Source organism: Callithrix jacchus, chromosome 5 (genome assembly GCF_049354715.1).
Source record: "Callithrix jacchus isolate 240 chromosome 5, calJac240_pri, whole genome shotgun sequence".
NCBI lineage: Eukaryota > Metazoa > Chordata > Mammalia > Primates > Cebidae > Callithrix > Callithrix jacchus.
The window spans coordinates 120010467-120037590 of NC_133506.1; the positions used below are offsets into that span (position 1 = coordinate 120010467).

The following is a 27124-nucleotide window of genomic DNA, read 5'->3' on the forward strand; positions in this document are numbered from 1 at the left end:
AACTAGGTGGCCTCCTCCCAGTCACCTTTTTCTATTAGCCTTATATTAACCATTAACCTTCATTGACCTTTATGATTCTGGGTTTCATAGTTTCTGTTTCTGTTGAATTTCCTGACTTTAAGAACTGTGGTTTTGCTTTTATCAGCCTGGGAGCTAGGTCTTTGGAGACAAGAATTTTAGAACAGTTATGACTCTCTCTGGGAGTATACTAAGGTTAGTCTGAATCCTTCTGGGGAATTCAGGTTTGAAGGAGTTAGAAGAGTGCCAACCTCACCATCGCTGTTACCTACCAATTCCATGCTCCCTGGGTGCAAGACCAAAGATGCTCTTTGGTATTTAGTTCCTTATCTCATGTCTAATGTAACCTGCCATTTTCCTTTACAGGTAGCAGCAAGAGCTGGAATGGCCTCTGAGGAATGCAGTGATGTCCATCAGTCACCTCTCATCCAGAGCCTGACAAATTCATTCTCTTTCACAGAACCTAAAGCCAAGCCAGGTAGGGACCTAAAGCCAATCAGAGGCCACTGACCTACTTTTGTATGGGATGTCCCTACCCCCACCCCAACTACCCCTGGTTTAGAGAAGGTTTTTTTTTTTTTTTAATTATTTTTTGAGACAGAGTCTCACTGTGTCGCTCAGGCTAGAGTGCAGTGGCATCATCTTGGCTCACTGCAACCTCTGCCTCCCAGGTTCAAGCGATTCTCGTTCCTCAGCCTCTTGAGTGGCTGGGATAACAGACGATCTTAGGGAAGTTTCTTATTCCAAAAGATCTCCAGAGGAGTTTTCTTAGCTTTTAATTTGACCCTTTTCTGGTGTTCTACCTTCTGATTAATAGATTTTCCCTTCCAACTAGATCAGGTAACCCCCTTCTTGGCGTTCCTGTTCTTTCCTCTTGTCCAGCTGTGCTAATGGATGTTGCTCTACAGTGGGTTTCTGATGTCAGTTACTGGGTTACTCTCAGCCCTGTCCTCCAGGAGAGCTATCCCACTAGCCCACAATGCCATCTATATACCCACTCCTGCAGGGTTTCTTTCCCGTTGCCCAGGCTGCAGTGCAGTGGCGTGATCACAGCTCACTGCAGCCTCAACTTCCCTGGCTCAGGTGATTTCTCCCACCTCATCCTCCTGAGTAGCTGGAACTAGAGGCATGTGCCACCACGTCTGGGTAATTTTTTGTATTTTTAGTAGAGACAGGGTTTCACCATGTTGCCCAGGTTGATCTTGAATTCCTGGACTCACCAAAGTGCAGGGATTATTGACGTTGAGCTACTATGCCCAGCCCCAAAAAGCTTTTCTTCCCCTCCCTCCCCCTTCCTTCCTTCCTTCCTTCCTTTCTTCCCTCCCTCCCTCCCTCCCTCCCTCCTTCCTTCCTTCCTTCCTTCCTTCCTTCCTTCTTTCCTTCTTTCCTTTCTTCCTCCCTCCCTCCCTCTTTTCCTCCTTTCCTTTTTATGGAACTGCACAGGGGCTGTGCTAATCTTTTCTGTATCATTGCATTTTTTTAAGTATATGTGCTGCTAAAGCAAGCACAAAAAGCTGTTTTCTATCCCTTTCTTCTGAGTCAAGATAGGGCAGTTCTGTCCCCTCTCACTACCTCTAATCAGCTTCTTCACCTCCTTTCCAGGTTCAGTGGGAAATTCCACCTCTCCAAACACTGTGTGAGACACCAGAAGTAGAGGCCTGCAAGCTTGCTTCCTCCATCTCTAGTGCCTAGATGGGGCAGGTCACCAGCCTCCTGTGCCTACACCCACCTTCCTTGCTTGCTGGTAGGTGTGCTGCTTCCCCTACCCATCAACCCCAAACAAGGTTATGTTTCTCTCTGGTAGTATTTTTCTCTGTTATTAAATGTCTCCAACAAGGGGAAGGCCTTGGTGACTCAGCTGTATGTCTTCCTAACTTCCAGCCCAAGTCTTTAGAGAGCTGCTACCTCCTTATATCAAATGTCCATCCCTTTTCTATAGTTCATAACCTTTTTTTCCATTTAGTGGGTGTGGGAAGGTACTGGTAAACAGAAGGCATTTGGTACTGGAGAGGAAGAGTCTAATGACAAGGAGACTTTCTTCCGGGCCAGAAGTCTGAAGCTGCAGATGTGCATTCTTCCTAGTTACTTGCTACCCTGGGAGAGTACCTGGATCTTTTGAGGGAATAGGTTTTGTGTGTGTGTTTGTTTTTAATGTTATCCAGACTGCTCTGAAAGGAAAGATGCTTTATCTAGTGTCTATTTCCCAGGACCAGGATCTTAGGCTCTGAGAATCCATCCATACTCATTCCCAGATGCTTCCAGGGAGTGGAGAATAGACGGCCATAAAGCAGAATCAACTACTAGGTGTTACTGTCTTGAACTCAGGTGTCAGCTCTCCTCTGGGGCCTATTGAGAGTTGGGGGTCAGGATGGGCAGAGATCTCCCTGCCTCCTGGCCATAGGAGGTAACATCAGTTTGTCCTCTTGACCCTAGGCCTTCTCTCTCTGCAGTGCCTCTCTTATCCCTGCAATCCAGACAGCACAAGCAGCAGCTCAAGTAAGTGCCACCTCTGGGCAAGGTGCTCCCTTTCCTGGTAGGCGTATGGGTTGCGTTAGAGGTGAAGCAGGTGGGCCGAAGTAGACAGAGGGCAGGTGTTAGCAAGAAACATCCCTGGATGTAGTCAAGCAGTAAGTATTCATGGGGTACTTTGAGCACCAGCGTTTATAACTTGTCTACATATCAGTCTACCAGGTTAATTGATCGCACAGAATAGCCCTGCCAGTTGGGCAGCTGCAGTCATGGTTTTTGCCACACGAGGGCACTGCTGGCCAATTAAAACTCCTGCCCCTTAACAGTTTGGGGATGAGGGTACCCTTTCTCCAAAACAGGGGTCAGAAACACCCTGAGAGAACAAGGGCCCCAAATATGAGACAAATAATTTGTACCTCTTGTTCTTCCTTTAAAATGACTTGAGACCCCTAAACACTTTGCCCTAATGGTCTGACATCTCAATTTGCTTCTAGCTGTACTTGGGAAGCCCCCTCTTTCCAAGTACTGAACACCTTGCACAGGTACTTCTCTCCCTCAGGTGTAGCCGTTCCAGCTGTATGCCTCCCTGTCCCCCTGCCTTAATGGCAGTCACTTTCTGACCCAGAAGGTGGAGGTGTCTGTGGTTTTTAGGGGAAAAAATATCTTAGAATTGTTCTAAGAAAAGTATCTTTGTTAGTGAGAAAGTGTTGGGGTGATTGAAGCCTGGGAGAGCTAAGTCGCCCTGTCACCTACCTCAGCACAAACCTATAGACTTCAAGATGGTTTAGTGGACGTTTGCAGCCTCAGTGACTGGAATACACCCCAGGACACTCTAGGGCTCTGAGCCAAAAATGGTGTCAGGGAGCTAGATAGGAGGATAGGCTGCTTTGGCCCAGTAGGCTGCTTTTGGTGAGTATATGCATATCCACCCATATCACACAATGTTTCTGCTAGGGGTGCCAAATGGCCATGGGGGCTCCGTGGGACTGAGGACTCCACAATTGACCCTCCGTCTCCACGAAGCTCTTCCAGGCTGAACAGGCTAAGGGAGATGACAGAGGTTATTCTCCTCCTTCCTACCCCTATGCCTGAGGGCCCCTCCCCAGGAGGACAGCTTGATTAAACAGTCGGTGCTGCTGGAATTACTGCACAGCTGGCGCTCCCCCCAGCACCCTGAGCAGAGCAGCAGTGCAGATTAAAATCTCCAATTAGCGTTAAAGTGAAGTGAGGAGGTGCTGAGGCTGCCAAGGAGGCCAGGCGGGGGCCCTGGGTTGGCAAAACCCCCACTCTTGCCTGGATTCTGAGTGTCACCCTTAGTCACCCCTACTTTCCCAGCTCCTTTCCCAACAGCTTTCAGTGCCCATTAGCTTTGTATTACTTGGGGCCAGAGGTCTTTACAGAGGGGTGAAGTGGGGCAAAATGCCTTACCTGGCAACATGCTAGGGACACCGTAAGTATAGAGGAGAATGAGAGCAGTCAGTGCTCATCAAGCACTGACTTCACCGCCTGCCAGGCAGCCAGGCCAAGGTGACTTCATGCTACTGCTCTGCTCCTTCTTTTTGCTTAGATAAAAAGCAAACAGGATAGGTCTTTTACCTATAAAGTGCTAGGGGACATGGTGCCCACATGAACATCTCTCTCTGCATATTTTATCCTGTCTGACCCATCTGCTCCCACCCAAGTTATGGCTCCTTCCTCCCTCCCTTCATTCCTCTCTCAGCTTTCCTGTGGGCAGGGGTAGGCACAGCCAGGCTTGGGAAGCATCGCCATGCCCTGCCACCTGGGTCTCAGCCTGCTCCTCGTTATATATTTCCCAGTTTGGGGAAGAGCAGAGATATGCCAAAAGTGGAGGCCTCAGACTCTCCCAGTCCTTGATTATTACATGCCCCAACCCTCTGCCATCTACACTTTTGCCCTTCATCTGCAAAGCCTAAAGGGAGGGCATTATAGCTAGCTATACCCTCTGACTGCCCTCTGCCCCTTTAAGGGAAATGGAGTTGGGTACCCAGCTGACTGAACCTACTCACACCTCCAGAAATTAGACACCAGGGCACGGTGCCACCCTCCCAGGCTGGCACATGCTACCCTGGCAGAGGATCAAATAACCCCCCCATCATACCCTGCCCCATGTCTTCCTCTACTCTCTCCCTCATGCTTTCTCTCTCTCTCTCTCTCTCTCTCTCTCTTTTTTCTCAGCTCAAAGCACAGCTGAGCCTTAAAAGGGGGGTTGGGGGGGTGAAGAGACCAAGCTGGGGCAGGGGGGTATAGAGCTCCAATAGCACGTTTTCACCTGCCATTTAATTGGATGTATTTTTAATTAATGGGACCTCAGGGACCAAAATGAGACAATCTGATATCTGAATAGGGACAGGGGAGGGATTGGGTAAGGGAGGAGGATTGGGCCACTGGGTGCGGTTACCGGGAACCCAGGCCCATCAATCACTGGCCACTTTGCGTTCTGGCATGGAGAATAGTGAGGTGGAGGAGGGGAGGCACTGGGGAGAGGTGCCAGGATTTCCCCCCAAATGCCAGGACCTCCAAACGGATGGGAACTATACTGTTGACTCAGGTCTGCAGCCCAAAATCACAGCCAGAATATGAGGTGAGGCTGTTTTCTTGCTCCTGGGGTTTTGTCTGCTCGGGCTTGTCTCAGGGAGTACTGTAAAATTGTGAAAGGAAGGTGGGGACAGAGCTTTGAGGTCCTTGTAGAGAGAGTACAAGAACTATGGACCGGCCTAGCGCCGTGGATCACGCCTATAATCCCAGTACTTTGGGAGGCCGAGGCGGGTGGATCACCTGAGGTTGGGAGTTTGAGACCAGACTGCCCAACATGGTGAAACCCCATCTCTACTAAAAATACAAAAAAAAATTAGCCAGGCCTGGTGGCTTGTGCCTGTAATCCCAGCTACTTGGGAGGCTGAGTTAGGAGGATCACCTGAACCCAGAAGGTCAAGGTTGCAGTGAGCCATTGCACTCCAGCCTGAGTAGCAGGAGACTCCATCTCAAAAAAAGAAAAAAAAAAAAAAAAGAAAGGGAATTTGGAGCTTATCTTGCCCCACTCCTTCATTTTACAGATGTGAAAAACAAGACCCAGAGAGAGGAGATCATTTGAATCCTGTTCTGGAATTGCTTTGTGTTCCTGGATTTGGAGAATTTCTGGGAACACAGGAAGAGGAAAGGTAGGTAGGTGTTGGGGGAGGAAAGTCAAGGAAAGAAGGTATGCAGGATATTATTCTCCATTGCTTGAAGTCTAAAGTTTCTGTCCCTTGCCTTAGAAGCAACCTTAGGGGAGTCATGGACAGGTTCAGCTTCTATGGAGCACTGCTGGGAGGACATTCCCTCTGTACAGCCTGTTCCAGAGGTCATCTCATCCATTTTCTTGCTTACAAGTATGAAAATCCCCTACAACCCCTGATCCCTGTGGAATTTTACCATGTATTATAAGATCTACAGGGAAGGATGTCCATTAGTTACTTCACCTCCTTACCCAAGAAACAAATCCCCCAGCCAAGACTAAGTATCAGCTTTTTTTGAAATCTTATCACATATTTCCCTGCTTTACTATAATCCACGGGAGAAAACTTATGCCAAAAAATGTATTAAGGAGTAGTCTTATACTTCTTGTCTCATGGCGAAGCCTAGAACAGAGACAGAATTTAAATTCAAGGCCCTGAAGACTGAATTAGAAATGTTCCTAAATTCATGCGGTGCTATGGCTTTAGAGCTCTTAGGCACCTTTGTGGCTCTTGTAGTGCTGATGTACTGGAGAGAGGAGCAAGTTTCCAGCTGTACCCATCCCCACCCCCTTGCTTCCTTCACTGTTCACATGCTAGGTTTAAGGAGGGAAAGAATGAAGGAGAAAGGGGACTCTCCCACTAGGTTTCCAAGGTGGGATTTCTTGGTATACTACTCCTTCCTCAGAAAACTCAACATTTTTATTTCCATGCTTCATAAGACTAATTTAGGGTTGGGGCAAGGATAGGCACAGAGCTTAGAAAGCAGTGCCGGTAGAAACTTTGTCACATTCCCTAGGCCCCCAACACCCTTCCCCTACCAAGAGTTGCCTTCTGTTCCCCATTTTATATCCCCAAATCCTCTGAGAAGAGCAGTGTCTGCCTCTCTAAGTGCCCCTAGCCTCACCCAGCCCTGCCTTCAGATTCGGAGTCATTTCCTTGGCTGTCTCATTGTCTGCCTTCTCGACTGCAGATAGGATGAGAAGAGCTCCCCTCACATCCCTCTAAAACAGTCTGGAAAGAATTCATCTAGGACCCCTTGCCTACTTCTGAGGGCCCCAGAGGTGTTAGCAGGGGAGGACGGCTGTGCCAAGGGACTGGAAAGGAAGATTCTCTTGTCAGGGGAGAGCAGATAAAAGTGCTGACAAGGCAGAGGGTGAAGTTTGGGAACTGAGACTTGGTCCCATCTGCGGGGCTGGCTGCCTAATGTGTGGCAGGACATTTGGAGCAAGTATTGTTGGTAGGATTTATTAAGTGACTGCTGTTTACAGAGCTGCTGTTTCTACTCTGGAACACACAGCAGTGGAAAGGAGCATGCATTGAAAGAGAGGGTGGCAGGCTTTCTGTAAGCCCTCTTTTTCACCCCTTGTCCATCCCTACTTTAACATATTGCAGGAGCTAGGGCTAAAAGGCCCTAAAAGCATTCAGTCTATATTCTGGGTGTTTCTCCAAGGAACAGAGCCTCCTTTCTTGTAACTTCTATCACATCTGCCTCTCACTCCTGAGGTTTTTGTTGTTGTTGTTTTTCTTTCTTTTTTTTTCCTCTCTGAAGTGAATGCATTGAAAGTTTGTTTGTTTGTTTGCTTTCTGAGACAGAGTCTCCCACTGTCACCCAGGCTGTAGTGCAGTGGCACGATATCGGCTCACTGCAATCTCCGCCTCTTGTGTTCAAGCAATTCTCCTGCCTCAGCCTCCCAAGTAGCTGGGACTACAGGCGTGTGCCACCATGCCCAGCTACTTTTTTTGTATTTTTAGTAGAGATGGGGTTTCACCATGTTGGCCCAGATGATTTTGATCTTCTGACCTTGTGATCTGCCCACCTCGGCCTCCCAAAGTGCTGGGATTACAGGCATGAGCCATCAAGCCCGGCCAGTTTGTTTGTTTTGAGATGAAGTCTCACTCTGTTGGCCAGGCTGGAGTGCTGGCCTGATCTCAGCTCACAGCAACCTCAGCCTCCCAGGATCAAGTGATTCTTCTGCTTCAGCCTCCTGAGTACCTGGGATTATAGGCATGTGCCACCATGCCCAGCTAATTTTTGTATTTTTAGTAGAGACAGGGATGGGGATCATGTTGGCCAGGATGGTTTCAAACTCTTGACCTCAAGTAATCTACCTGTCTCGGCCTCCCAAAGTACTGGGATTACAGGAGTGTGGCTTGGCCTCCCATTCCTAATGTTTAGCCAAGGGTGCCAGGTCTTTGTGGGGAAGAGGGGTAGACTTGAAGTGAGTGAAAGTTAAAAATGGTAGTATCCAGAATTTCCTGCACTCTGGAGAAAAGGGACTAGGTGAGGTGCTCAATGTTAGCTTAGGGTTTAGCTTTTACTCTAATAGGACCTCTTTCTTCCTTCTTCCCTAAATTTTCCCATTCAAGAGAGATCTGGACGTCTAAACCTCCCATCTTGACACCTTGGAAGTTGTATTGCAGGTCCTCTCTCTGTGGCTTCCAAAGCCCTGGAGAAGGGAAAGGAAGGCCAAGAAAGGGGTAGATAGAGGGGGCAGTGCCATGGTATCCATCAGCACCCAACGAGAAAGGCCAAGGAGAAGAAAGTGACCAGAGAAGAAGCCAGGAGGAGATGCCTGCTCCTGAAACAGCATTCTTACCCCATCCTCTCCTGCTTCCCCTCTCGCATGCTGACAGGGCTGTGTGCCCAAGTGTGCCAGCTCGCCTGGCTAGTGATCCTGCTCTGCTGTGCAGGCAGCCGGCTCTCTACCCCATCACAGAGCACATGCTGAGGTCTCACACTCCTTTGCTCACTCATTTCCATGCTTCTATGTTGCAGATTCCTAGAAATGAAGGAGGAGTCTGTGGCCATGAAGGTAGGAAGATGGCAGGCTCTGGGGCCCATTGGGTACATATCTGCCTGGCTAGAGGAAGGAAAGAGTTAGAAGGCTGCTGGTAGCTCAGCAAGCTCAAGGTTCTGGTGACTCACAGCCGTGGAGGTGGGTCACACTCCACCTGGAGTGGAGGAGAAGGAGTCCAGGCCTGTTAGAGCTCTCTTTGGCCTTCTATCTCCCCACTCGGAACTCTGTAGATGAAGGTCCCTCATCTGGATTGTGGAGCAGGGAAGGCCCCAACTATGAAAAAAGAGAGGGAAATGGGAGAGAAGAGAGCAGGGGAAGCTGAGCATTCCCAGTTAGAGGTGTCTCAGTGAGGAAAGGATAGGAGAGGCCAGTTATTCTTGCCCTACTGTATTCATTGGCTGCACAGACGTTTTGGGGCATCCACCTGTGCTAGGGTAGCTCAGTGCCCGTGGGCACCTTCCAGAAGAGGGAGCTTTCTAGGCAAATACAGTTACTTCTCTCTACCCTTCCTTGCCTGTCCAGACAAGGTACCCAGCTAACACTAAATTTTTAGAAGTAAAAAAAGCTATGTTGGCCAGGCATGGTGGCTCACATCTGTAATCCCAGCACTTTGGGATGCTGAGGCGGGTCAGGAGTTCAAGACCAGCCCGGCTAGCATGGTGAAACTCTGTCTTTACTAAAAATACAAAAAATTAGCTGGTGCATGCCTGTAATTCCAGCTACTCAAGAGGCTGAGTCAGGAGAATCACTTGAACCCAGGAGGCAGAAGTTGCAGTGAGCCAAGATTGCACCATTACACTCCAGCCTGGGTGATAGAGCAAGACTGCCTCAAAAAAAAATTTTTTTAAAGTTATTTTACAGCACCAGAACCTAGAATGATAACTGCTGGGTCTCAGTACTCTCCTTTCTGGAAACAGACACCTGTGACAAGAGAGAAGCAGCTAGGGTGGCTGAATCAGAGTAGTGGTGCAGGCTGTGGAGATGGGTGCAGAACCATAGATCTTCAGAAATGTAAATTTCCTCCTCCCTTATGTGCCAGGTGGGCAGTATGCATTGTCTCCATTCTTTCTGATCAGGGGGATAATAGGGTACTGTGTTTGAGATCACACCAGGAGAAAGAGGCCAGAAAGTGGACCCGGAGAACCATACATACCTTGGACTCCAGTCCCAGGGGCCCGTGACTGGATCTGGTAAAGAGTAACAGTTAGGATGGCTGAACGTGATAGCTCATGCCTGTAATCCCAGCACTTTGGGAGGCTAAGGCAGGTGGATCACAAGGTCAGGAGACTGAGACCATTTTAGCCAACATGGTGAAACTCTATCTCTGCTAAAAACACAAAAATAAGCCGGGCATGGTAGTGTGTGCCTATAGTCTCAGCTACTCAGGAGGCTCAGGCAGGAGAATTGCTGAACCTGGGAGATGGAGGTTGCAGTGAGCCAGGATCGCGCCACTGCACTCCAGCCTGGGCAACAGAGTGAGACTCTATCTCAAAAAAAAAAAAAAAAAAAAAGAGAGAGAGTCATAGGGATCTTGGTTGCTAGTATATCCAGATACAGACACATAATAATAAACATCCCATTCTCAGAGAAGGATGGGCTAAGAGGAGGAGGGTCTGTGACAGAGCCTGAGTTCTCATTTGCCTATTTCTGTTCCTTTCATTGCTGGCAGCTCTACTCTCCTGCCAGGATAAGGGAACCTCTGCTCACTTGGTCCTGGTGATCCAGAGATGGCTTTGGTTAGAAAAAGGACAGCCGACTAGCCACTCCTTGTGCAGGAAGACCAGAACAGTTCCACTCCCCCAGCTCTCCCCAGCACTAACAGAAGCCCCAGATTCCCTGCATAATAAGCTCAGTCCTGAACTAAAAACTAAACCAACAGCTGGCCCTGGGTATAAAAGTAGTACTGTTGACGGGGAGCTTGGGTCCACCAGGTCAGGTTAGGCAGGTGTAGGGAGTTCAGCCCCAGGTGAGATAACAGAATCATGCTATGGCCAGACAAAGTGGCTCATGCCTATAATCCCAGCACTTTGGGAGGCCAAGATGGGAGGATCACTTGAGCTCAGGAGTTCGAGACTAGCCTGGGAAGCATGGTGAAACCTCATCTCTACAATTAAAAAAAAAAAAAAAATTGGGTGGCATACATCTCTAGTCCCAGCTACTTGGGAGGCTGAGGTGGGAGGATTGCTTGAGCCTGGGAGCTGTAGGTTGCAGTGAGCCGAGATTATGCCATTGCACTCCAGCCTGGGTGAAAGAATGGGACTGAGTCTCAAAAAAAAAAAAAAAAAACATGCCATGATATCACATTCCCTAATCCTCTACTTTCTCAAACCTTATTTTCTGCCCACCTTTTCTTTCACCTCTCTATAGCCAGCTCCATTCCTGGCCACCTCCATTCCTGGCCACCTCATCCCCTCCAGTCTGAGAGGACATGGTAAGTAGTTGTCTGTTCCCTATGCTTTTCTCTCTCTCACTCTCTTCCTCTCCTCCCAGCTCCCAACCGAGAACTACCCCTGTTTCAACTCTTTCCAGTGAATGCCACCAGGATCTGAACCCAGGATATCCAGCCTCCATCATCACTCTAACCCTGAGAATTCCACTGGAGTGGGGAGGACTTGTCAGTCTTCATCCTTCCCCACAAGTATACTGAGGCCAGGACAGGTATGTCCACTGCCATGAAGGGCCCTGCCCTGGAGCAGAGGGCAGCCGTAGGGGTACAGTGGGGTCTCAGCCCTAAATACGTGTATGCCTGTGCATTGGGCACACTGGTTTATTAGTGTTATTTCAGCATTGTGATGCAGAGAGAGTAAGTGTAACAGCTGCTCCTTGCTTGCAGTGTTTATTGTTACCTAGAGACAACCTCCTGGCTTTTTCCCAGCTCCCCCTCCCCCCAACCCAACCCCCTCCCTGCCAACAATCCTGCTCTCCCCACACTGATGGGAAATTTATAGCTTGCCCATACCATGCCTTTAACCCTCTCTTGTCCATAGGGTAGATAGGCTAAGGGAAGCCAAGTGAGCAGCAGGCATGCTTGGGCACCAGCAGGGTAGAATAATGTGTGGAAGAGGGAAGGGGCAATGACACCCCTCCCCTCCATTCTATGTGTCTGGTCTTAGGACCCCGCTGCCCTCCTGGCTCTCAGTGGAGAAAAAAGGAAAGAAATTTGGACCTAGCCTGGAGATCCTGGAAGAGCTCTTTTGGATCTAGCCTTGGGATCCTATCATCTCCTCACAAAATTATGATCTTCCCTGGGCATCTCTAAAGCCACCAGTTGGGTTGCCTGCACCTGTGCAAATATAGCAAGGTAGTGTTGAAATAGAGGGGTAAATCCAGAGTGGCAGAACCGCCAGTTCCTTCCTTTATGTCTGAGAGAGAGGTAGCTGTAGAGATGTTATATCAAGACAAACAAGAGGCACTGGCTTGAGAAATGCTGGCTGGACTTCTACAGCTGGGTAGATGTCAGACATGAAGCTCGCTGCTGAGCCTGGTGGGAAACACTGCCCACCTTAACGTCACCTGAGCCCAGCACTAAGATCCTGAGAGACCCCCAGGCCATTCTCCAAGCTGGTCTTTTTGGTCTGGTTATGCTGCTGCTGCTTTCTTGTCTTTCCTGGTCATTTTCTCCTGTGTCTTCTAGTTTGATACCTTGGGGCAGATCAAAGAGACCAAGAAGGTAGGGGCATCCTAGTTATGGCCTCAACACAGCTGGGGAAAGAAAAGCCCCCTCTGTCCTCTCTTGACCTTTTATGGAGGACACTAAGTCTTCTACTCACCATCCTCGCTGGAAACAGAAGAGAGCAAAAGGCATCAGATTTTAGCAGAAAGGATAGAGGGTAGACATATGGAAAAACTTACTCATGGGATGAAAGACTTCAGATTGGGCCTGATTCTCTTCTGAGATTTTTCTTCTGCCTGCTGGTTTGTGTTTGTGTCTCCCTAAGGAGCATTGGACAAACAAGGTTAGTTTTCCAGGCCTCTTGCAGACAGCCTCAGCACAGTTTCCACACAGTGCACCACTTCTCAGTTCTTCTAATGTAATATAGTATGTGTGGTGGTTAGATCACAAGTTTTGGAGATAGCCCTGGGTTCCAGTGCCAGCTCTGCCACTTACCAGCTGTGCTACCTTGGTAAGTCACTTAACCTCTTTGAGTCCTAGTTTTTTTTTGAGACAGAGTCTTGCTCTTTCACCCAGGCTGGAGTACAGTGGTTCAGTCTCGGCTCACTGCAACCTCTGCTTCCCGGGTTCAAGTGATTCTCCTGCCTCAGTCTCCTGAGTACCTGGGATTACCAGGTGCATGCCACCATGCCCGGCTAGTTTTTTGTATTTTTGGTAAAGATGTGGTTTCACCGTGTTAGCCAGGATGGTCTCCATCTCCTGATCTTGTGATCCACCTGTCTTGGCCTCCCAAAGTGTTGGGATTATAGGAATGAGACATTGCCCCCAGCCCAGAGTCCTGGTTTTCTTGTAAAATGCAGATAAACAATTACTCTTTAAATTTGTTGTGAGAATTTCATGAAATAATGTGTGTAAATCACCTACAGCAGTGCCTGATACTCAGTAGATGCTTACTCAACAGTGGATTGTGCAATAGAGTACTACTACTTTTATGAAGTTAGTAGGGCTGACATTGCTTCAAAGACTTTGTGGGTTCCCTGAGATTAACGGCCAAATGTATGTGCATATGCTGGGGAGAATGTCTGTAGTTTTTTACATGATGTAGAGTAGGGGTGGCCATCCTCTGGAAAGAAAGTAGTCCCAATCCTTAACTCAGACTCCGCAAGAAATCAGTTCCCCCATTCCTATGTCTCTCAAGCCAGAGTACCTTGGCCACTGTTCTGCCTAGAGGTTCAGCTTCATCCAGGATGGAGCTGGGAGAGATAGTCATTAGGATAGCAACAACTAGTATTTGCTAGGCACTTCACAGTTTGTCAATTACATTGATCTACATTAGCTCTTTTGAGACCCAAAACAACCCAGTTAGGAGAACTCCATTTATTGATGCTTCTGTGGCCGGCATTGTACTGAGTGTTGTGTTTTTGTTTTTGTTTTTTTTTTTTTGAGACAGAGTCACCAGGCTGGAGCAAAGTGGTGCAATCTTAGCTCACTGCAACTTCCAACTCCCTGGTTCAAGCAGTTCTTCTTCTTCAGCCTCCCAAGTAGCTGGAATTACAGGCATGCTCCACCATGCCCCACTAATTTTTGTAATTTTAGTAGAAATGGGGTTTCACCATGTTGGCCAGGATGGTCTCGATCTTCTGACCTTGTGATCCACCCGTCTCAGCCTCCCAAAGTGCTGAGATTACAGGCTTGAGCCATCGCACCTTGCCGAGTGTGGTTGCTTTTTTTTATCCCAAGTATGTTTTTTATTTTATTTTTATTATTTATTTATTTGTGTGTGTGTGTGTGTGTGTGTGTGTGTGTGTTTTAAAGTATGTTTGAAGCCTATGGAGTATTTCATCCTCTGGATATGCTGTGATTTATAAGGCTCATTCCCTATTTTGAATCATTTAGGTATTTTTGCTGTTGTAAGAAATATCACAGTGAATATCCAAACAAATAAAACTTTATGCATTTTATTTAATTTATTTTTTGAGACAGATTTTTGCTCTTATTGCCTGGGCTGGAGTACAGTGGTATAGTCTCGGCTCATTGCACCTTCTGCCTCCTGGATTCAAGTGATTCTCCTGCCTCAGCCTCCCAAGTAGCTGAGATGACATGCGCCTGCCACCATGCCTGGCTAATTTTTGTATTTTTAGTAGAGATGGGGTTTCACCATGTTGGCAAGGCTGGTCTCAAACTCCTGACCTCAGGTGATCCATCTGCTTTGGACTCCCAAAATGCTGGGATTACAGGCGTGAGCCACTGCGCCCGGCCTTTGTGCATTTTAAAGAAGTAATTCTGAGAAGTGGAATTACTGGTCGATGGATACAAATACCCACTTCCCATGGTTATGTTCATTTTATTGATGTGCCCTAATGAGAATAATATTTATTAGTCTTCCTCGTTGGAATTCTACACTAGAAACACAAGGCGGCCCCTATTCCCTCCTATACCCAACAGAGACATTAATAATCTATCAAGGCATTTAAAATTGAGATCATAGTAGATCCACATGCAGCTGTGAGACATAATACAGAGACAGAGAGGTCTCTTGTACATTTTGTCCACTTTCACCAAATGGCAACATTTTATGAAACTATAGTATAATGCCATAACCAGAATGTTGATCTTGATATAATCTACCAGTCTTATCCAGATTTCTCTAGCTTTACTTGTTCCCATATGTGTATATATTAAGTACTATACAATTTTATTACTTGTGTAATTTTATGTATCTACAACTACAGTCAAGAAGCTGACTAACACCACAACAGTTCTTCATGTTGCCCTTTTATAATCACACCTCCTACCCTTTCACCCACCTTATCCCCTCCCTAACCTTTGACACCACTAATCTGTCTTCTTCTAAAATTTCATCGTTTCAGAAATGGGGTAATATAGTACATAACTTTTTAGGATTGTCTTTTTTATTGTTTTAGAGACAGGATCTTGCTCTGTCACCCAGGATGGAGTACAGTGGCTCAGTCATAGCTCACTGCAGCCTCGAAAACCTGGGCTTATTAGCTGGGCATGATGGCATGCTCCTGTAGTCCCAGCTACTTGGGGGGCTGAAGTGGGAAGGTCTCTTGAACCTGGGAGGCAGAGGTTGTGGTAAGCCAAGATCATGCTACTGCACACCAGCCTGGGTGACAGAGCAAGACCCTATCTCATACAAAAAAAAAAAAAAAAAAGTTAAAAAATAAAAAAATCCTGGGCTCAAGGGATCCTCCAGCCTCAGTCTTGTAAGTGGCTAAGACTACAGGTGTCTACCACCATTGCCAGACTAATTTTTAAATTTTTGTAGAATGTAAAATGAGACCTTTCTATGTTGCCAAGGGTGGGCTCAAACTCCTAGCCTCGAGGAGTGCCTGCTTTAGCCTCTCAAGTTGCTGAGATTATAGGCGTGAGCCACTGTGCCCAGGTTGTCTTTTTTCATGCAGCATAATTCCCTGGAGATCTGTCTGAGTTTTTATGTGTATCAGTAGTTCATTCCTTTTACTTATTCTATGGTATGAGTATACCACAGTTTGTTTGGCCAGTTACCTGCAGAAGGCCATCTGGGCTAATTCCAGATTTTTGGCTATTACAAATAAAGCTGCTATGAACATTAATGTACAGATTTTTGTGTGAACATAAACATTTTTCTGTATTGCCAAGTTGCCCATCAACAAGGTTCTATCACTTTGTACTCATTAGCAATGAATGAAATACCTCATTTCACTTGTTTGCTGAATATTTTATATTCATAATTATTAAACTTCTTAATTGGGAATGGCATTACTGTTATCTCCATTTTATAGATGTGGAAAATTGAGGCTCACATTAAATCATTTTCCCAAGATCACATGATGTTAAGTGACAAAGAAGAGCCTGGAATCTAAGATAAGGCTCTTCCCACCACAGTTGACTTTTCAGGTGGAGGCCTTTCTATACTACTAGTAGAGAGATGTTGGGGGCAGGGAGAGCACTGGAACAGCCTGGGTCAACTCAGGTTCTCACAGCCAACTTCAGTCCATAGAGTAAAAGAACAGCACAGGCCAGGCACGATGGCACATGCCTTTAATCCCAGCACTTTTGGAGGCCGAGGAGGGTGGATCACTTGAGGTCAAGGAGTTCGACACCAGCCTGGTCAACAGGGTGAAACTCCATTTCTACTAAAAACACAAAAATTAGCCAGGCTTGGTAGTGAGCACCTGTAATCTCAGCTACTCGAGAGGCAGAGGCAGGAGAATTGCTTGAACTCAGGAGGTGGAGGCTGCTACAGTAAGCCAAGATTGTGCCGCTGCACTCCAGCCTAGGCAACAGAGCAAAACCCTGTCTAAAAAGAAAAAAGTAGCAATGTCAGCAATGTCTTGGAGCAGGGGACCTGTGCCCTTGAAATTGTTTCCCCTTTGCCAGAGAACAAGGCTGAGGTGAATGGTGCCCTTGAAGAATCTATCCACAGACCTGAGACCTGGAGTGGAGAAGGGAGGACCCAGCACCCTTTTGGATGCCTATCAGAGGATGAGATATTAATGTCCTCTTTGGAAATGCACAGTTGAATGTGTCTATGGGGTCTGAGGAAATTGAGACCAATAATAAGTGAGCTCTCTATTCTAAGGGGTAAGGGATATATAGCACTTTCTGTTGTTGTTTTTGATCAGGGGAACTATAGTTCATTTACAAACCCACACATCCACACACACCTGTTGGGCAGGCTCAGTGTCTAGGACATGGTAGAGAGGGGATGAGCACAGTGGAAGCAAAAATGCCAGTTCAGTGCTTAGTGCTGACTTTACCACTGCTGTTCACGGCAACTGAACTCATGGACAGCTCGGGAGAAGCTAGAGAAATTGTTTGGTCTGTCCCTCAGCCTCTGGGCACTGGTTGAAGCTGACAGGTGGAAACCTAGACTTGGCCCAGACATGATGAATGTGGAGATGCCAATTTGTAGGAGAGTAGGTTTGGCTCCTCTCCTGGGAGTTCTGTCTGGCCAAAGGCTGCCACCTCCCACCTCCTGCTGGAGCTGGCTCTTTTATAGTTGATGTTACCATTGCTCTCTTGGCCTATTCCAACAGCCGTGGACTCCTGTTTTCCCCATTCACTTACAGCTGCAGAATCAGGCAAAGATTACGTATCACTCCTCCATCTTCTTGGGCCCATCAGGAACAGCATATCTCTCAATGGTACCCACTGGTTCCTGCCAAGTAGTCCCAGCCATGTGGGATATAAACACTGAGGCCAGACCTGGAATGGGGACTATAAAGATTATATAGACATCACACTGTATCATCAAAACAACTAGAGATATCCATTCTGAACCTCTGTCCTCTGGTTGGAAGTTCTCAGACAAAGGCAGACCACTCTTTACTAGCTCTTTCACCTCCACCCACACTGAGATTTCCTGGCTCTCCAGAGGTCCTGACTGTGGCTGGGAAGACAGCTGCCTTCTCTTAGGGCCAAGATGGTGAGGAAATCTCAAGACCCCTCCCTGCCTTGTTCCCTTTCCTTGGCTGCTCGTCTCTTCAGGTCCCTTCCTCTCCTGCGACCACTCCATTCCCATTCCTTCTTTCTTTTCTCCTCTCTCTCTCTCAGCAAGTTTTTTATGTGATTACAGGCACTGCATGGTAATTAGTGCTAAACTCATTTGCACAACTACAGTTAATTGGCTACAACAATTAATTAATGTGTTGGAAATTTGGCACTGGAAAAAAAAGTTTGTCATCAAAAAAAGGGCAAAAAAATTGTAGAGTGAGGTACCCATAAAAATCGAGGGTAGGCTTCAAAAGCCCAGCTGGGCCTCAAACTTCAGGCCTGCCTCAGATGCCTTTCCACTCTCAACTTCAACGAATTTTCCTCTCTCATTTTTTTTCCTCCTTTCTTTCTCTCTCTCCTTTTTCTTTCTTTGTTTTTTTTTTTTTTTTTTTACAACTTAAGCAAACTCATTTCCCTGATAAAATATAGCATGACTAATGGCTAGAGCATGTAAAAATCATTGGGAAAATGTCCTTGGAAGACGAATGCATTTTCAGCAGAATAATTAACTTAATTAACAAATTCACATGCATATTCATCAGGCTATTAATGTCTTCTCGGCTCAGCTTGATGAACATTGCGGTAATAACCATCTCATTTACATACTGCATTCTACTGCGATCCAAAACAGAGACAACATACAGGCGTACACACACACACACACACACACGCGCACCCTCACACATGAATACACACAACATGCCTGAACCACTCTTGACTTCCAGGTTGGCTGAGAGAGTGTGTGTGTGTGTGTAAGTGATGCAGGGTAGGGAATGGGTGAGTGGGAACCCCAACTGGGTGGTGTGATCTTTAGATGGCCATGAGTCAGGTGGGCTAGAAATACCCACATGTAGACATCTGAGATAAGTCAATATTCATTCTCATTCTCTCTCTGTGTCTCTTTTTTCTCTTTTCCATTTCTCTGTGTCATTTTCTCTCTTCTTCTCTTGCTTCCTGCCCCCCCCCATATCTCTCTAGGGAAAAACTTGGTATCCGTGCCAACTTTTTTCTCCCCTCCCCTCCTCCCTCTCTCTTCTCCTTCTACTCTCCCAACTGCTGCCAGCCGGCATCAGCGCCGAATTGCCATCTCCTTGAGCTCTCTGTGGAGCAATCTCAGAGAGCAGTAAGGTGTGACGCGGGGCTCTGCCGGCTTCGCAGCACCGCCTGCGGAAAGAGCGCAGGATGGCGGAGGAAGATTAAGAGAAATCGCAAGCAGGGCTCGGCTGCCATTGGTGTGTGCAAACGCCGAGGAGGAAGGGAGAGGGAGAGTGAGGAAGGGGGGAGAGAAAGAAGGGAAAAACCAGCAGCTGTCGGCCTAATTCTTCTAACGCTCTGCTTGTGGTCATATTAGAAAAACAGATTATGCCCCTTGGTGCCACTCACTTATACTTGACATACGTTAATGTTCTATATCTCCATTTTCCGGTTCTTGATGACAGTGGACTTGAGGTCGAGAAGGATGGGGGCCTGGGTGTCCACGGCACACAAATGTCCCTGTCCTTTCATTCTCTCCTGCCCTTGAACCCCAGTCTATACTCGCCCTTTAGAAAGCTAGCCTGAGCCTAGTTTTCATCTGATGTCACCATTTGGCATTTTGCAGCCCCTTATGAGATCCAGAGGTCAGAGGATACCTGGAGGTCCTTAGCCTTATAAGTCACCTCTCCTTTATAGTCTTAATAGGTCACGTTAGGACCAAGTGAGACCAGCTTTTGTGGCACTACCCCGCAACCTTTCTATGGGCTCTGTCCCTCAAATCAGAAGTTGAGGGTCAGAGAAGGGAGTCTGTGATAGTGAGTGTTCACAGAGGGGTTACAAAGAAGTCATAAGCAAAACAAGGCCAGGATTGTTTCTGGGTTGCTATGGAAACCAGGTTCCCTCCTCCTGGCAGGTAGGAGTGCCTGAGGCCTTCCTCCTGCCACCAATCCTGAAGGTTTGCTAAGGCCTGGGGAAAGGGCTGGTCTTGGAGGACAAACCAACCATTCCTCACAACTGGACTGCCAGCCAAAGGCCTTTGACCCCCACCTTCTCTACCCTCCCACCCCAATATTCAGTCAAAGGGGCTTTTTCCTCTGGTGCCTTGTCCTCTGTGGAGACCTGTTGCTTAGCAACCACTGGTGCTTTCTTCCTAATAATTCACAGGGATGGAGAGATAAAATATCTGTGTCTATATTCAGTTCCCCTCCCCTGTCTATTTATATTTAATAAGTGAAGCCCTGTCTTAAGTTCTCTTAGCACCTGCCTTAGAGAGCTCTTAGAGGGATTATCTACAGGCTGAAGAAAGAAGGTTACAACTGAGGAAGAACTTTTGAACAGGGAAGAGTGGAAGAAAAGACTGGAGTAGGAAGAGCATCAAGGGAAGCTGTGGAAACATATTTTCTTAAGTTTAGGTAGAGAGAGGAAACAAAATATTTAGAACTTGGAATGTGGGATGGGATATCCACAGGGATTCTTTTCTGTTTTGTTTTTTTGAGACGGAGTCTTGCTCTGTCACCCAGCTGGAGTGCAGTGGTGCGATCTCGGCTCACTGCAACCTTCGCTGCTTGTGTTCAAGCGATTCCCTTGCCTCAGCCTCCCAAGTAGCTGGGACCAAAGGCGCACGCCACCACACCCAGCTAATTTTTTTTTGTATTTTTAGTGGAGACGGGGTTTCATAATGTTGGCCAGGATGGTCTTGATAATCCTGACCTCGTGATCTGCCTGCCTCAGCCTCCCAAAGTGCTGGGATTACAGGCATGAGCCACCGTGCCCAGCCTCCATGGATTCTTAAGGGCCAGCTCCAGGTCCTGGAGTGAGCCCCAATAGCTGCTTCCCAAGCTGGCATTTTCCACTCCCCACACCCTTTCCTGGCCACTTCCAGTCTATGTCCCTGTCATATTTATTTATTTATTTATTTATTTATTTATTTATTTATTTATTTTTCTTTCTTCTTTCCTTTTCTTTCCTTCTTTCTTTCTTTCTTTCTTTCTTTCCTTTCTTTCCTTTCTTTCCTTTCTTTCCTTTCTTCTTTCTGATGGAGTTTCACTCTTGTCACCCAGGCTGGAGTGCAATGGCACGATCTCGGCTCACCACAACCTCCGCCTCCTGGGTTCAGGCAATTCTCCTGCCTCAGCCTCCTGAGTAGCTGGGATTACAGGCACACGCCACCATGCCCAGCTAATTTTTTTTGTATTTAGTAGAGACGGGGTTTCACCATGTTGACCAGGATGGGTCTCGATCTCTTGACCTCGTGATCCACCCGCCTCGGCCTCCCAAAGTACTGGGATTAGAGGCTTGAGCCACCACAGCCGGCCTTTCTTTCTTTTCTTAATGGAGTTTCGTTCACTCTTCTTGCCCAGGCTGGAGTGCAATGGCACGATCCCGGCTTACTGCAGCCTTTGCTTCCCAGGTTCAAGCAATTCTCCTGCCTCCCAAGTAGCTGGGTAATCCCTCATGCCACCACACCCTGCTAATTTTTGTATTTTTCATGGAGACGAGGTTTCATCATGTTGGTCAGGATGGTCTCGAACTCCTGACCTCGTGATCTGCCTGCCTCGGCTTCCCAAAGTGCTGGGATTACAGGTGTGAGCCACCGTGCCCGGCTTCCCTCTCATATTTCTATCTGTAAGTGGCCTGTTGGATCTCCAGTTTCCTAGTGTCTGGATGTTGGTATCCAGGAGAGGGGGCTGTGCTGGTATGTGTCCCCTAAGGCCTGGGTACATCCTAGCTTTTCAGTCACTAGGAAGGAGCGCTCCACTAGAAAACTGCACATCTGATCTGTCAGTGGAGGCTGTAAAATAACCAGAAAATGAGGAGCAAGAAAAGTCTCCTGTAGCCTAGTGCAGCGTCAGGAGACTTGGGTTTAGTCACTTCTCCTTACTCTCCTATGATCCCAGGTTATTATCCACTTGATCTTTTAAAGCCCTTGTTGCCTCATCTGTAGGCCAGGAGTAATAATAATGTTTACCTAACTGGACTTTAGCAGGTTAAAGTAATATGTGAAGGAAAATATGCTGCAGACTGTACACTAAAATATTATTTTAAGGTCTGAAAAAGGTCTTATTGCTGGGGTGTGGGAGGCATCATGAATCCAGCCCAGCCCTGGGCTTAGGAGTACTCCTTCCCATAGCTCTCACGGCTGCTGGTCTTCCATTAGGTTGTTGGCAAGCGGGGTATGACTCTTTGCCCTCTGATCACTGGAGCAAGGAGCTATAAAAATCAAAATCAGGCTGGGCATGGTGGCTCACACCTATAATCCCAGCGCTTTGGGAGGCCGAGGCGGGTGGCTCACGAGGTCAAGAGATCGAGACCATCCTAATCAACAAGGTGAAACTCTGTCTCTACTAAAAATACAAAAATTAGCTGGTCATGGTGGCGCGCGCCTGTAGTCCCAGCTACTCGGGAGGCTGAGGCAGGAGAATTGCTTGAACCCAAAAGGCGGAGGTTTCGGTAAGCCAAGATGGTGCCATTGCACTCCAGTCTGGGTAACAACAGCGAAACTCCATCTCAAAAAAAAAAAAAGTCAAAATCAAACACAAAGCAGTCTAGGGAGAGTCATGTACTGTTGTCCCTATCGTCTTTCTCACCTCAGACTCAACCTCTGGCCTCTAGTTTTCAGCAGCTGAGACAGCAGCCCTACCAACACCCCACCCTAACCTTCTGCCCCTTTCCATGGTCAGCACCTTTGCTGCCATCATGCTAGCTCACAGACTGTACAGTTTCACCCACCATACCCCCCTTCTTTGCACCTCTTCCAACCCGAGCCTTCTGTGGCAGACAGATGGGGTGTCTGCAATGGAAAAGGCTCTGGGCTCTGCGCCGTCTTGGGTGGGCAGCCCCCCTCCCCATCTCCCCATTACTCCCTCTCCCCACCTAAGACACTCAGATTCACCCCAGGCGGGACTAGACGGGGGCTGAGAATTCCAACTCTCTTTTCTTCTTAGGCCCAGCTCCAGAAGCAGACCCAGAATGGTATCCTGAGACCCAGACCCTAGCCCCTCTTCATGGAAGACGAGTGCAAAGGAGAAAATAGGATAGGGAATGGTAAGCCTCCATGTGATGTGACTAATGTGGAGAGGGAGGGAGAGGCCTAGGGTCTTTCCCTGAGGACTGGATGGCTGGAGTTTGGGAGCCTACATTGACAGAGGAGGCTAAGCCTGGGCAGCTGCTTTGTTCCAGAAATCTAAGGTCCCTGGAGGGAGGCTCAGCTTGGGGAGGGAGAAGGGAGCTAACATTGCAGAGTACCAACTGTGAGCCAGGTGCAATGCCAGAGCCTTTCCATACCTGTACTCAAAACTAGCAGATGAGGAGTTAGGGCGAATAGGTGTCTCATGAGCTTCCTGTATCTTAGCACAGTCGACCACTTCCTTTGATTCTGTGATGTCTCTGCCAGTTCTTCTCCTTCCGCTGGTCTTTGTCTGTGTCCTTTGCAAACTCATTCTCAACTCCTTAGACTCAGTCAAGTCCCCCACTTACACACTTCCATGGTACTATATATCCTTCTTCAGAGCACTTAGCACAGTTAGTTCCTATGTGTTTGTCCAGTCATTTGAATAATGATCTAGCTTCATTGGATGGAAAGTTCCACAAGGTCAGTGACCATTTCTATCTGTGTTCACCAGTGTGTTCCCAGTGCCCAGAAACAGTGCCTAGCATAAAGCAGCTGTTTGGTAAAGACTTGTTCTATGAATGAATAATTTACAAAAGAACATCTCTCTGGCCTAAACTCCCTTCTTAACCACTCCCTCACCCTGAGTTCACCTACCCCAATGTGTGGACCAGGGAACAAGGTACTGGGAGATCAGGCCACCTCGTTCTCCCTCATCAGGACCAGTCCTAGTTTCAGGGTGTGGGGCCATTGCTGTGCCAGAGCCTGGTCCTGCCTGTCTGCTCTTCAGCTTTTCTAGGGATTGAGAGAATTCAAAGACTCAACAGTTTTTCCCCACATAGGGACCTGAAATCATTCATGTGAGCTGGAAAGGGAGGGGAGTTCCATCAGAGAAAGGTGCTCTGAAGAATATCCTTTTTTTTTTTGCCTTGCTGAGACTGCAGAGACCATCTGCTGCCACCCCTCTGTTTGCTTCTGTCCTCTTACCCTGGACTTCAGGGAAAGAGATGGTTAAACCAGGTAGGAGGGATAGGCAGTTTACCAGATGCAGGACAGGCTGCTTGCTCCTAAAAATGTCTGGGGAGCTGGGTGATGAGCCTTGGCCAGGTGATTGGAGATGAGGAACACAGAATCCAGGAACAGCCAGTCCTTTGGGTCTGCACTCTCTAGACCCTGGGAAGCAGGGGGTAGATGAAATGACCTCTGTGAGGTATACAGCCTCCAGCCAGGGCTTTATCTGACTCCTTTGCTGCCCTTGCCATCTGACCTCAGTGTTCCCAAATTATAGAGAGTTAAAGTTAAGCCAAGCGTAGTAGCTCCTTGCTGTCTGTGGCTACTCCCCATTCTTAACCTTGGACAAGCACACAGTTAGTTGCCAATCTCCCAGCCCAGAGCATCTCTTCATCCAGCTAGCACCAATACCCAGTACTCACAGGGGCCTCTCAGCCCCCTTATCCTAACAGTGCCCATCAGCACCCCGGTATCTGGGGTCATGGATCTTGGAAGGCACTCTGGGCAGTGTTAGTTTCTCTGACCCCACCTGTTCTCTGGGCCCTAATGAAGCAGGACAACTCAGGCTTCAGGCCAAGTCCTTGTGTCCTTATCAAAGACAACATCTGTCCCCTCTAAGAAGATAATCCCTTGGGGGAGGAGGGTGAGACAGGCACAAGGGAGAAATCCTGATCTTGCCTGGGCCCTCACCCCAAATTCCACTGCAGGCATAGATAGTGGTGAAAGTTAAGACAACCACAGAGGCACTCACACACATGCTCCACGTGGGCCTTCATGCCTCTGAGCCCCCACATACGAAAGCCTCTCCTAGGCTCACCCAGCTACCTGGGCTGCTGCTGCTGCCAAGCGGCCTTCTTTTATTCATGCGTTGTTTTATTGCTGGCAAATGCTGCTGCTTGCTGCTGTTGGAGGCGTTCCTGCCAAATCCATCCCAACATCTTGGCCTGGCATCAGGGCCGCATGCTAATGTGGAAATTTAAAGAGCCGCTCGGCTTTAAATCGGAATTTTAAATGAGCAGCAGTGCTCCGAGGGGACCTGGGCAAAATCAAACAGTATCTGATGCACCCTTCCTCCTCCCACACCCACAGCATCACCCAAGTTCCTTCCTCCTTTCCCTTTGATTTGAATATTAGAGGAGGTATTGGCATGGGACACACTAGGGGAAGAGGGAGGTACCAGGGTAGAGGAGTTTGTTCAAGATGGGGTCATCTGGACTAGTGAGGATCACTCAGGACCAAGAATGGATCTACTGCTTGCTGCCATAGGCAAATGGCCAAATGGAAGGTGTTCCACAAGGGAGAAGGGCTAGAGGTGATGAAACTGAAGTTACTCCCTCACTTCCCATTTTACCAGGAAACAAGAAGAGAAGGCCTGCTCTGCAGAGAAGAGGGAAGAGGGAAGGTGGAATTCCATGAAGACACTCATATACAACATACACTTGTTGCCAATGGGACATGTGCACACAGCTGTGCATCCAGGCTGGGATGAGGTCTCTGCAGCACACATGCACATAGCTCACACATCACCCATGGATGGAGAGGAATTACCTGCACAGCGAAGTCAGTCTTTCTTTCCCTATCCAGGCCACTTTTGTAACCCTAGAGCGAGCTGACTTCTGCAGGTTGCTAGCCTGAACTGTGCCACAGGTTTTTCCACGGATCCTAATTTCCCAGCTCCTGGCAGCTGCTTGAGTCAGCCATGGTGATGGAGCTCTGCAGCTCTTCTGCCAGGATGGGGACAGGGAGAACCTGAGGTCATCCTGTGCACCTGTCTTGGCCACAGTGTGGTGCCCTCTCTGGTAATCACCAAAAGACAGGCTCAGACATCTCATCTAGGAGAGGTTTTGGGCACAACCTTGGTTTCAAAGGAAAGAGGGGGCTAATGGGAGATGAGAGAGGCAGTCTCTGCCTCCCTCTGATTCCCTCTCCTTACCTATCTCCAGGAGACAGGCGGCCTCTCATTATCAGAAAACATTTTTTGAGTGCCTGCCTTCAGGGAGACACCATGCTTTACTTTAGCACAGTGCCTCACAATTTTCTGAATTGACAGCAGCCCTCAGAATCTGGATGTGCTGTCCCCATTGGAAAGTCCACAGTAACTCACATGGTGACATCAGCCTTACCCATGTTAGGCTGCCAGGCCAAGGGATGCTCCAAGACCTTCCCTAAAATTCTTCCTCCCTCAAAGAAGGAGCCAGCTCCTTCAAGGGGCTGGTGTGGCTGCCAGCCAAGAGGCTTGGGGCAGGCCTGGGGCATGCAGCTGGCACCTGCCCACCAGATCCCCAAGGAACACCCTCCTCCCCCACTCCCACAGCCTCATTCAGATGGCCCCTGGGCTACAGTGCCACTTCTCCCCATTCCCAGAAAAAACTTCAAACTGGACAGCCTCCCTTTCCATTGTAACCTGCTCTTCCGCCCAGACTAGATACAACAATTCTTCCCGGAAGCACCAAATGTTTAATATAGTAGGGGTTGAGCTGGGCCTAGGTACAGGAACTTGAGGAGTGAGGGTTGGGCTGGAATTCTGGAAGTTGTTGAGGTCAAGAGAGGTATGAGGGAGAACAACTTGATGTGAGTGAAATAGGATGGGGGGACATGAAGGGGAGGGCCTGGATGAATCTGCCTCTCTCATCCAATTAGCAACATGCAAATAATATGCAAATGACACCCTCTTTGTCTAGAGACTACAAGGCCAGTGCTGTTTGGAAATGGATTGCAGAGGGACCTCCAGACAGTGTCTGAGATCCTCACATACGGGACACCCAGGCTCAAGAGAGAGGTCAGAGTGCAGCCAATTGGTTCTTGCTTATTCCCTGGATTGGCTCACTTTTTGTGAGCCTCAGTTTCTCTATGTGTGAAATGGCAAGACTACTGGATGATCTCTAAGGCTTTTTTCCAATATCGACAGTCTGGGATTCTACGACCTGGGCCCAGTGCCAGGGCAGAGTGGAGGGTTTGAGTCCATTCTGGGTGGAAGCCAAGATCTTTGGCTCTCTTACCCCTACTGCCCACCTCAGCAATTCTGTCATGCTACTCCCACAACCCCCCACACACCTGCCATCCCAAACATGGGAAGTTTCCTGAAAGCAGTGTTTTCTCCCATCCATGCTTTTACCTACAGTTTTCTCTGCTTGGTATGCCCTTCCTGTTTCAGCCCCTAACCTGGCTAAGTCCTCCAACTCCGCCAGCCTTGCCTGCCTTACTTGTCCACTCCCCAGTTCTGGCAAGGTGCCTCCCTTCTGAGTGCCTCTACACACTGTTTACTTCTCTCTTGTCCCACTAGACCATGAACTGGTTTTGTTCAAGATGAAATCTCCAGTATAAATGTATTAGTTTCCCGAGGCTTCTGTAACAACCACAACCCTGGTGTCTTAAAACAACTGAAGTTTATTCTCTC

General features: G+C 48.0%; 1 protein-coding gene across 11 annotated transcripts; it reads left to right on the forward strand.

Moving 5' to 3' along the window:
• Window positions 1-409: 409 nt before the first annotated feature.
• Window positions 410-27124, forward strand: LOC128932267 (uncharacterized). Of its 11 annotated transcripts, none has more exons than XM_054257086.2 (9): window positions 410-496; window positions 1621-1762; window positions 2469-2514; window positions 5562-5666; window positions 8500-8536; window positions 10889-10952; window positions 11051-11179; window positions 22553-22652; window positions 25082-27124. In XM_054257086.2, the coding sequence occupies exons 2-7, from the start codon at window positions 1711-1713 to the stop codon at window positions 11068-11070; spliced, it is 324 nt and encodes a 107-aa protein (XP_054113061.1). In that variant the 5' UTR covers window positions 410-496; window positions 1621-1710; the 3' UTR covers window positions 11071-11179; window positions 22553-22652; window positions 25082-27124. The 11 variants fall into 11 exon arrangements, with proteins under 11 accessions (XP_054113061.1, XP_078230459.1, XP_054113058.1 ...); XM_078374333.1 differs by having other exon boundaries at window positions 26409-27124; XM_054257083.2 differs by lacking the exon at window positions 11051-11179.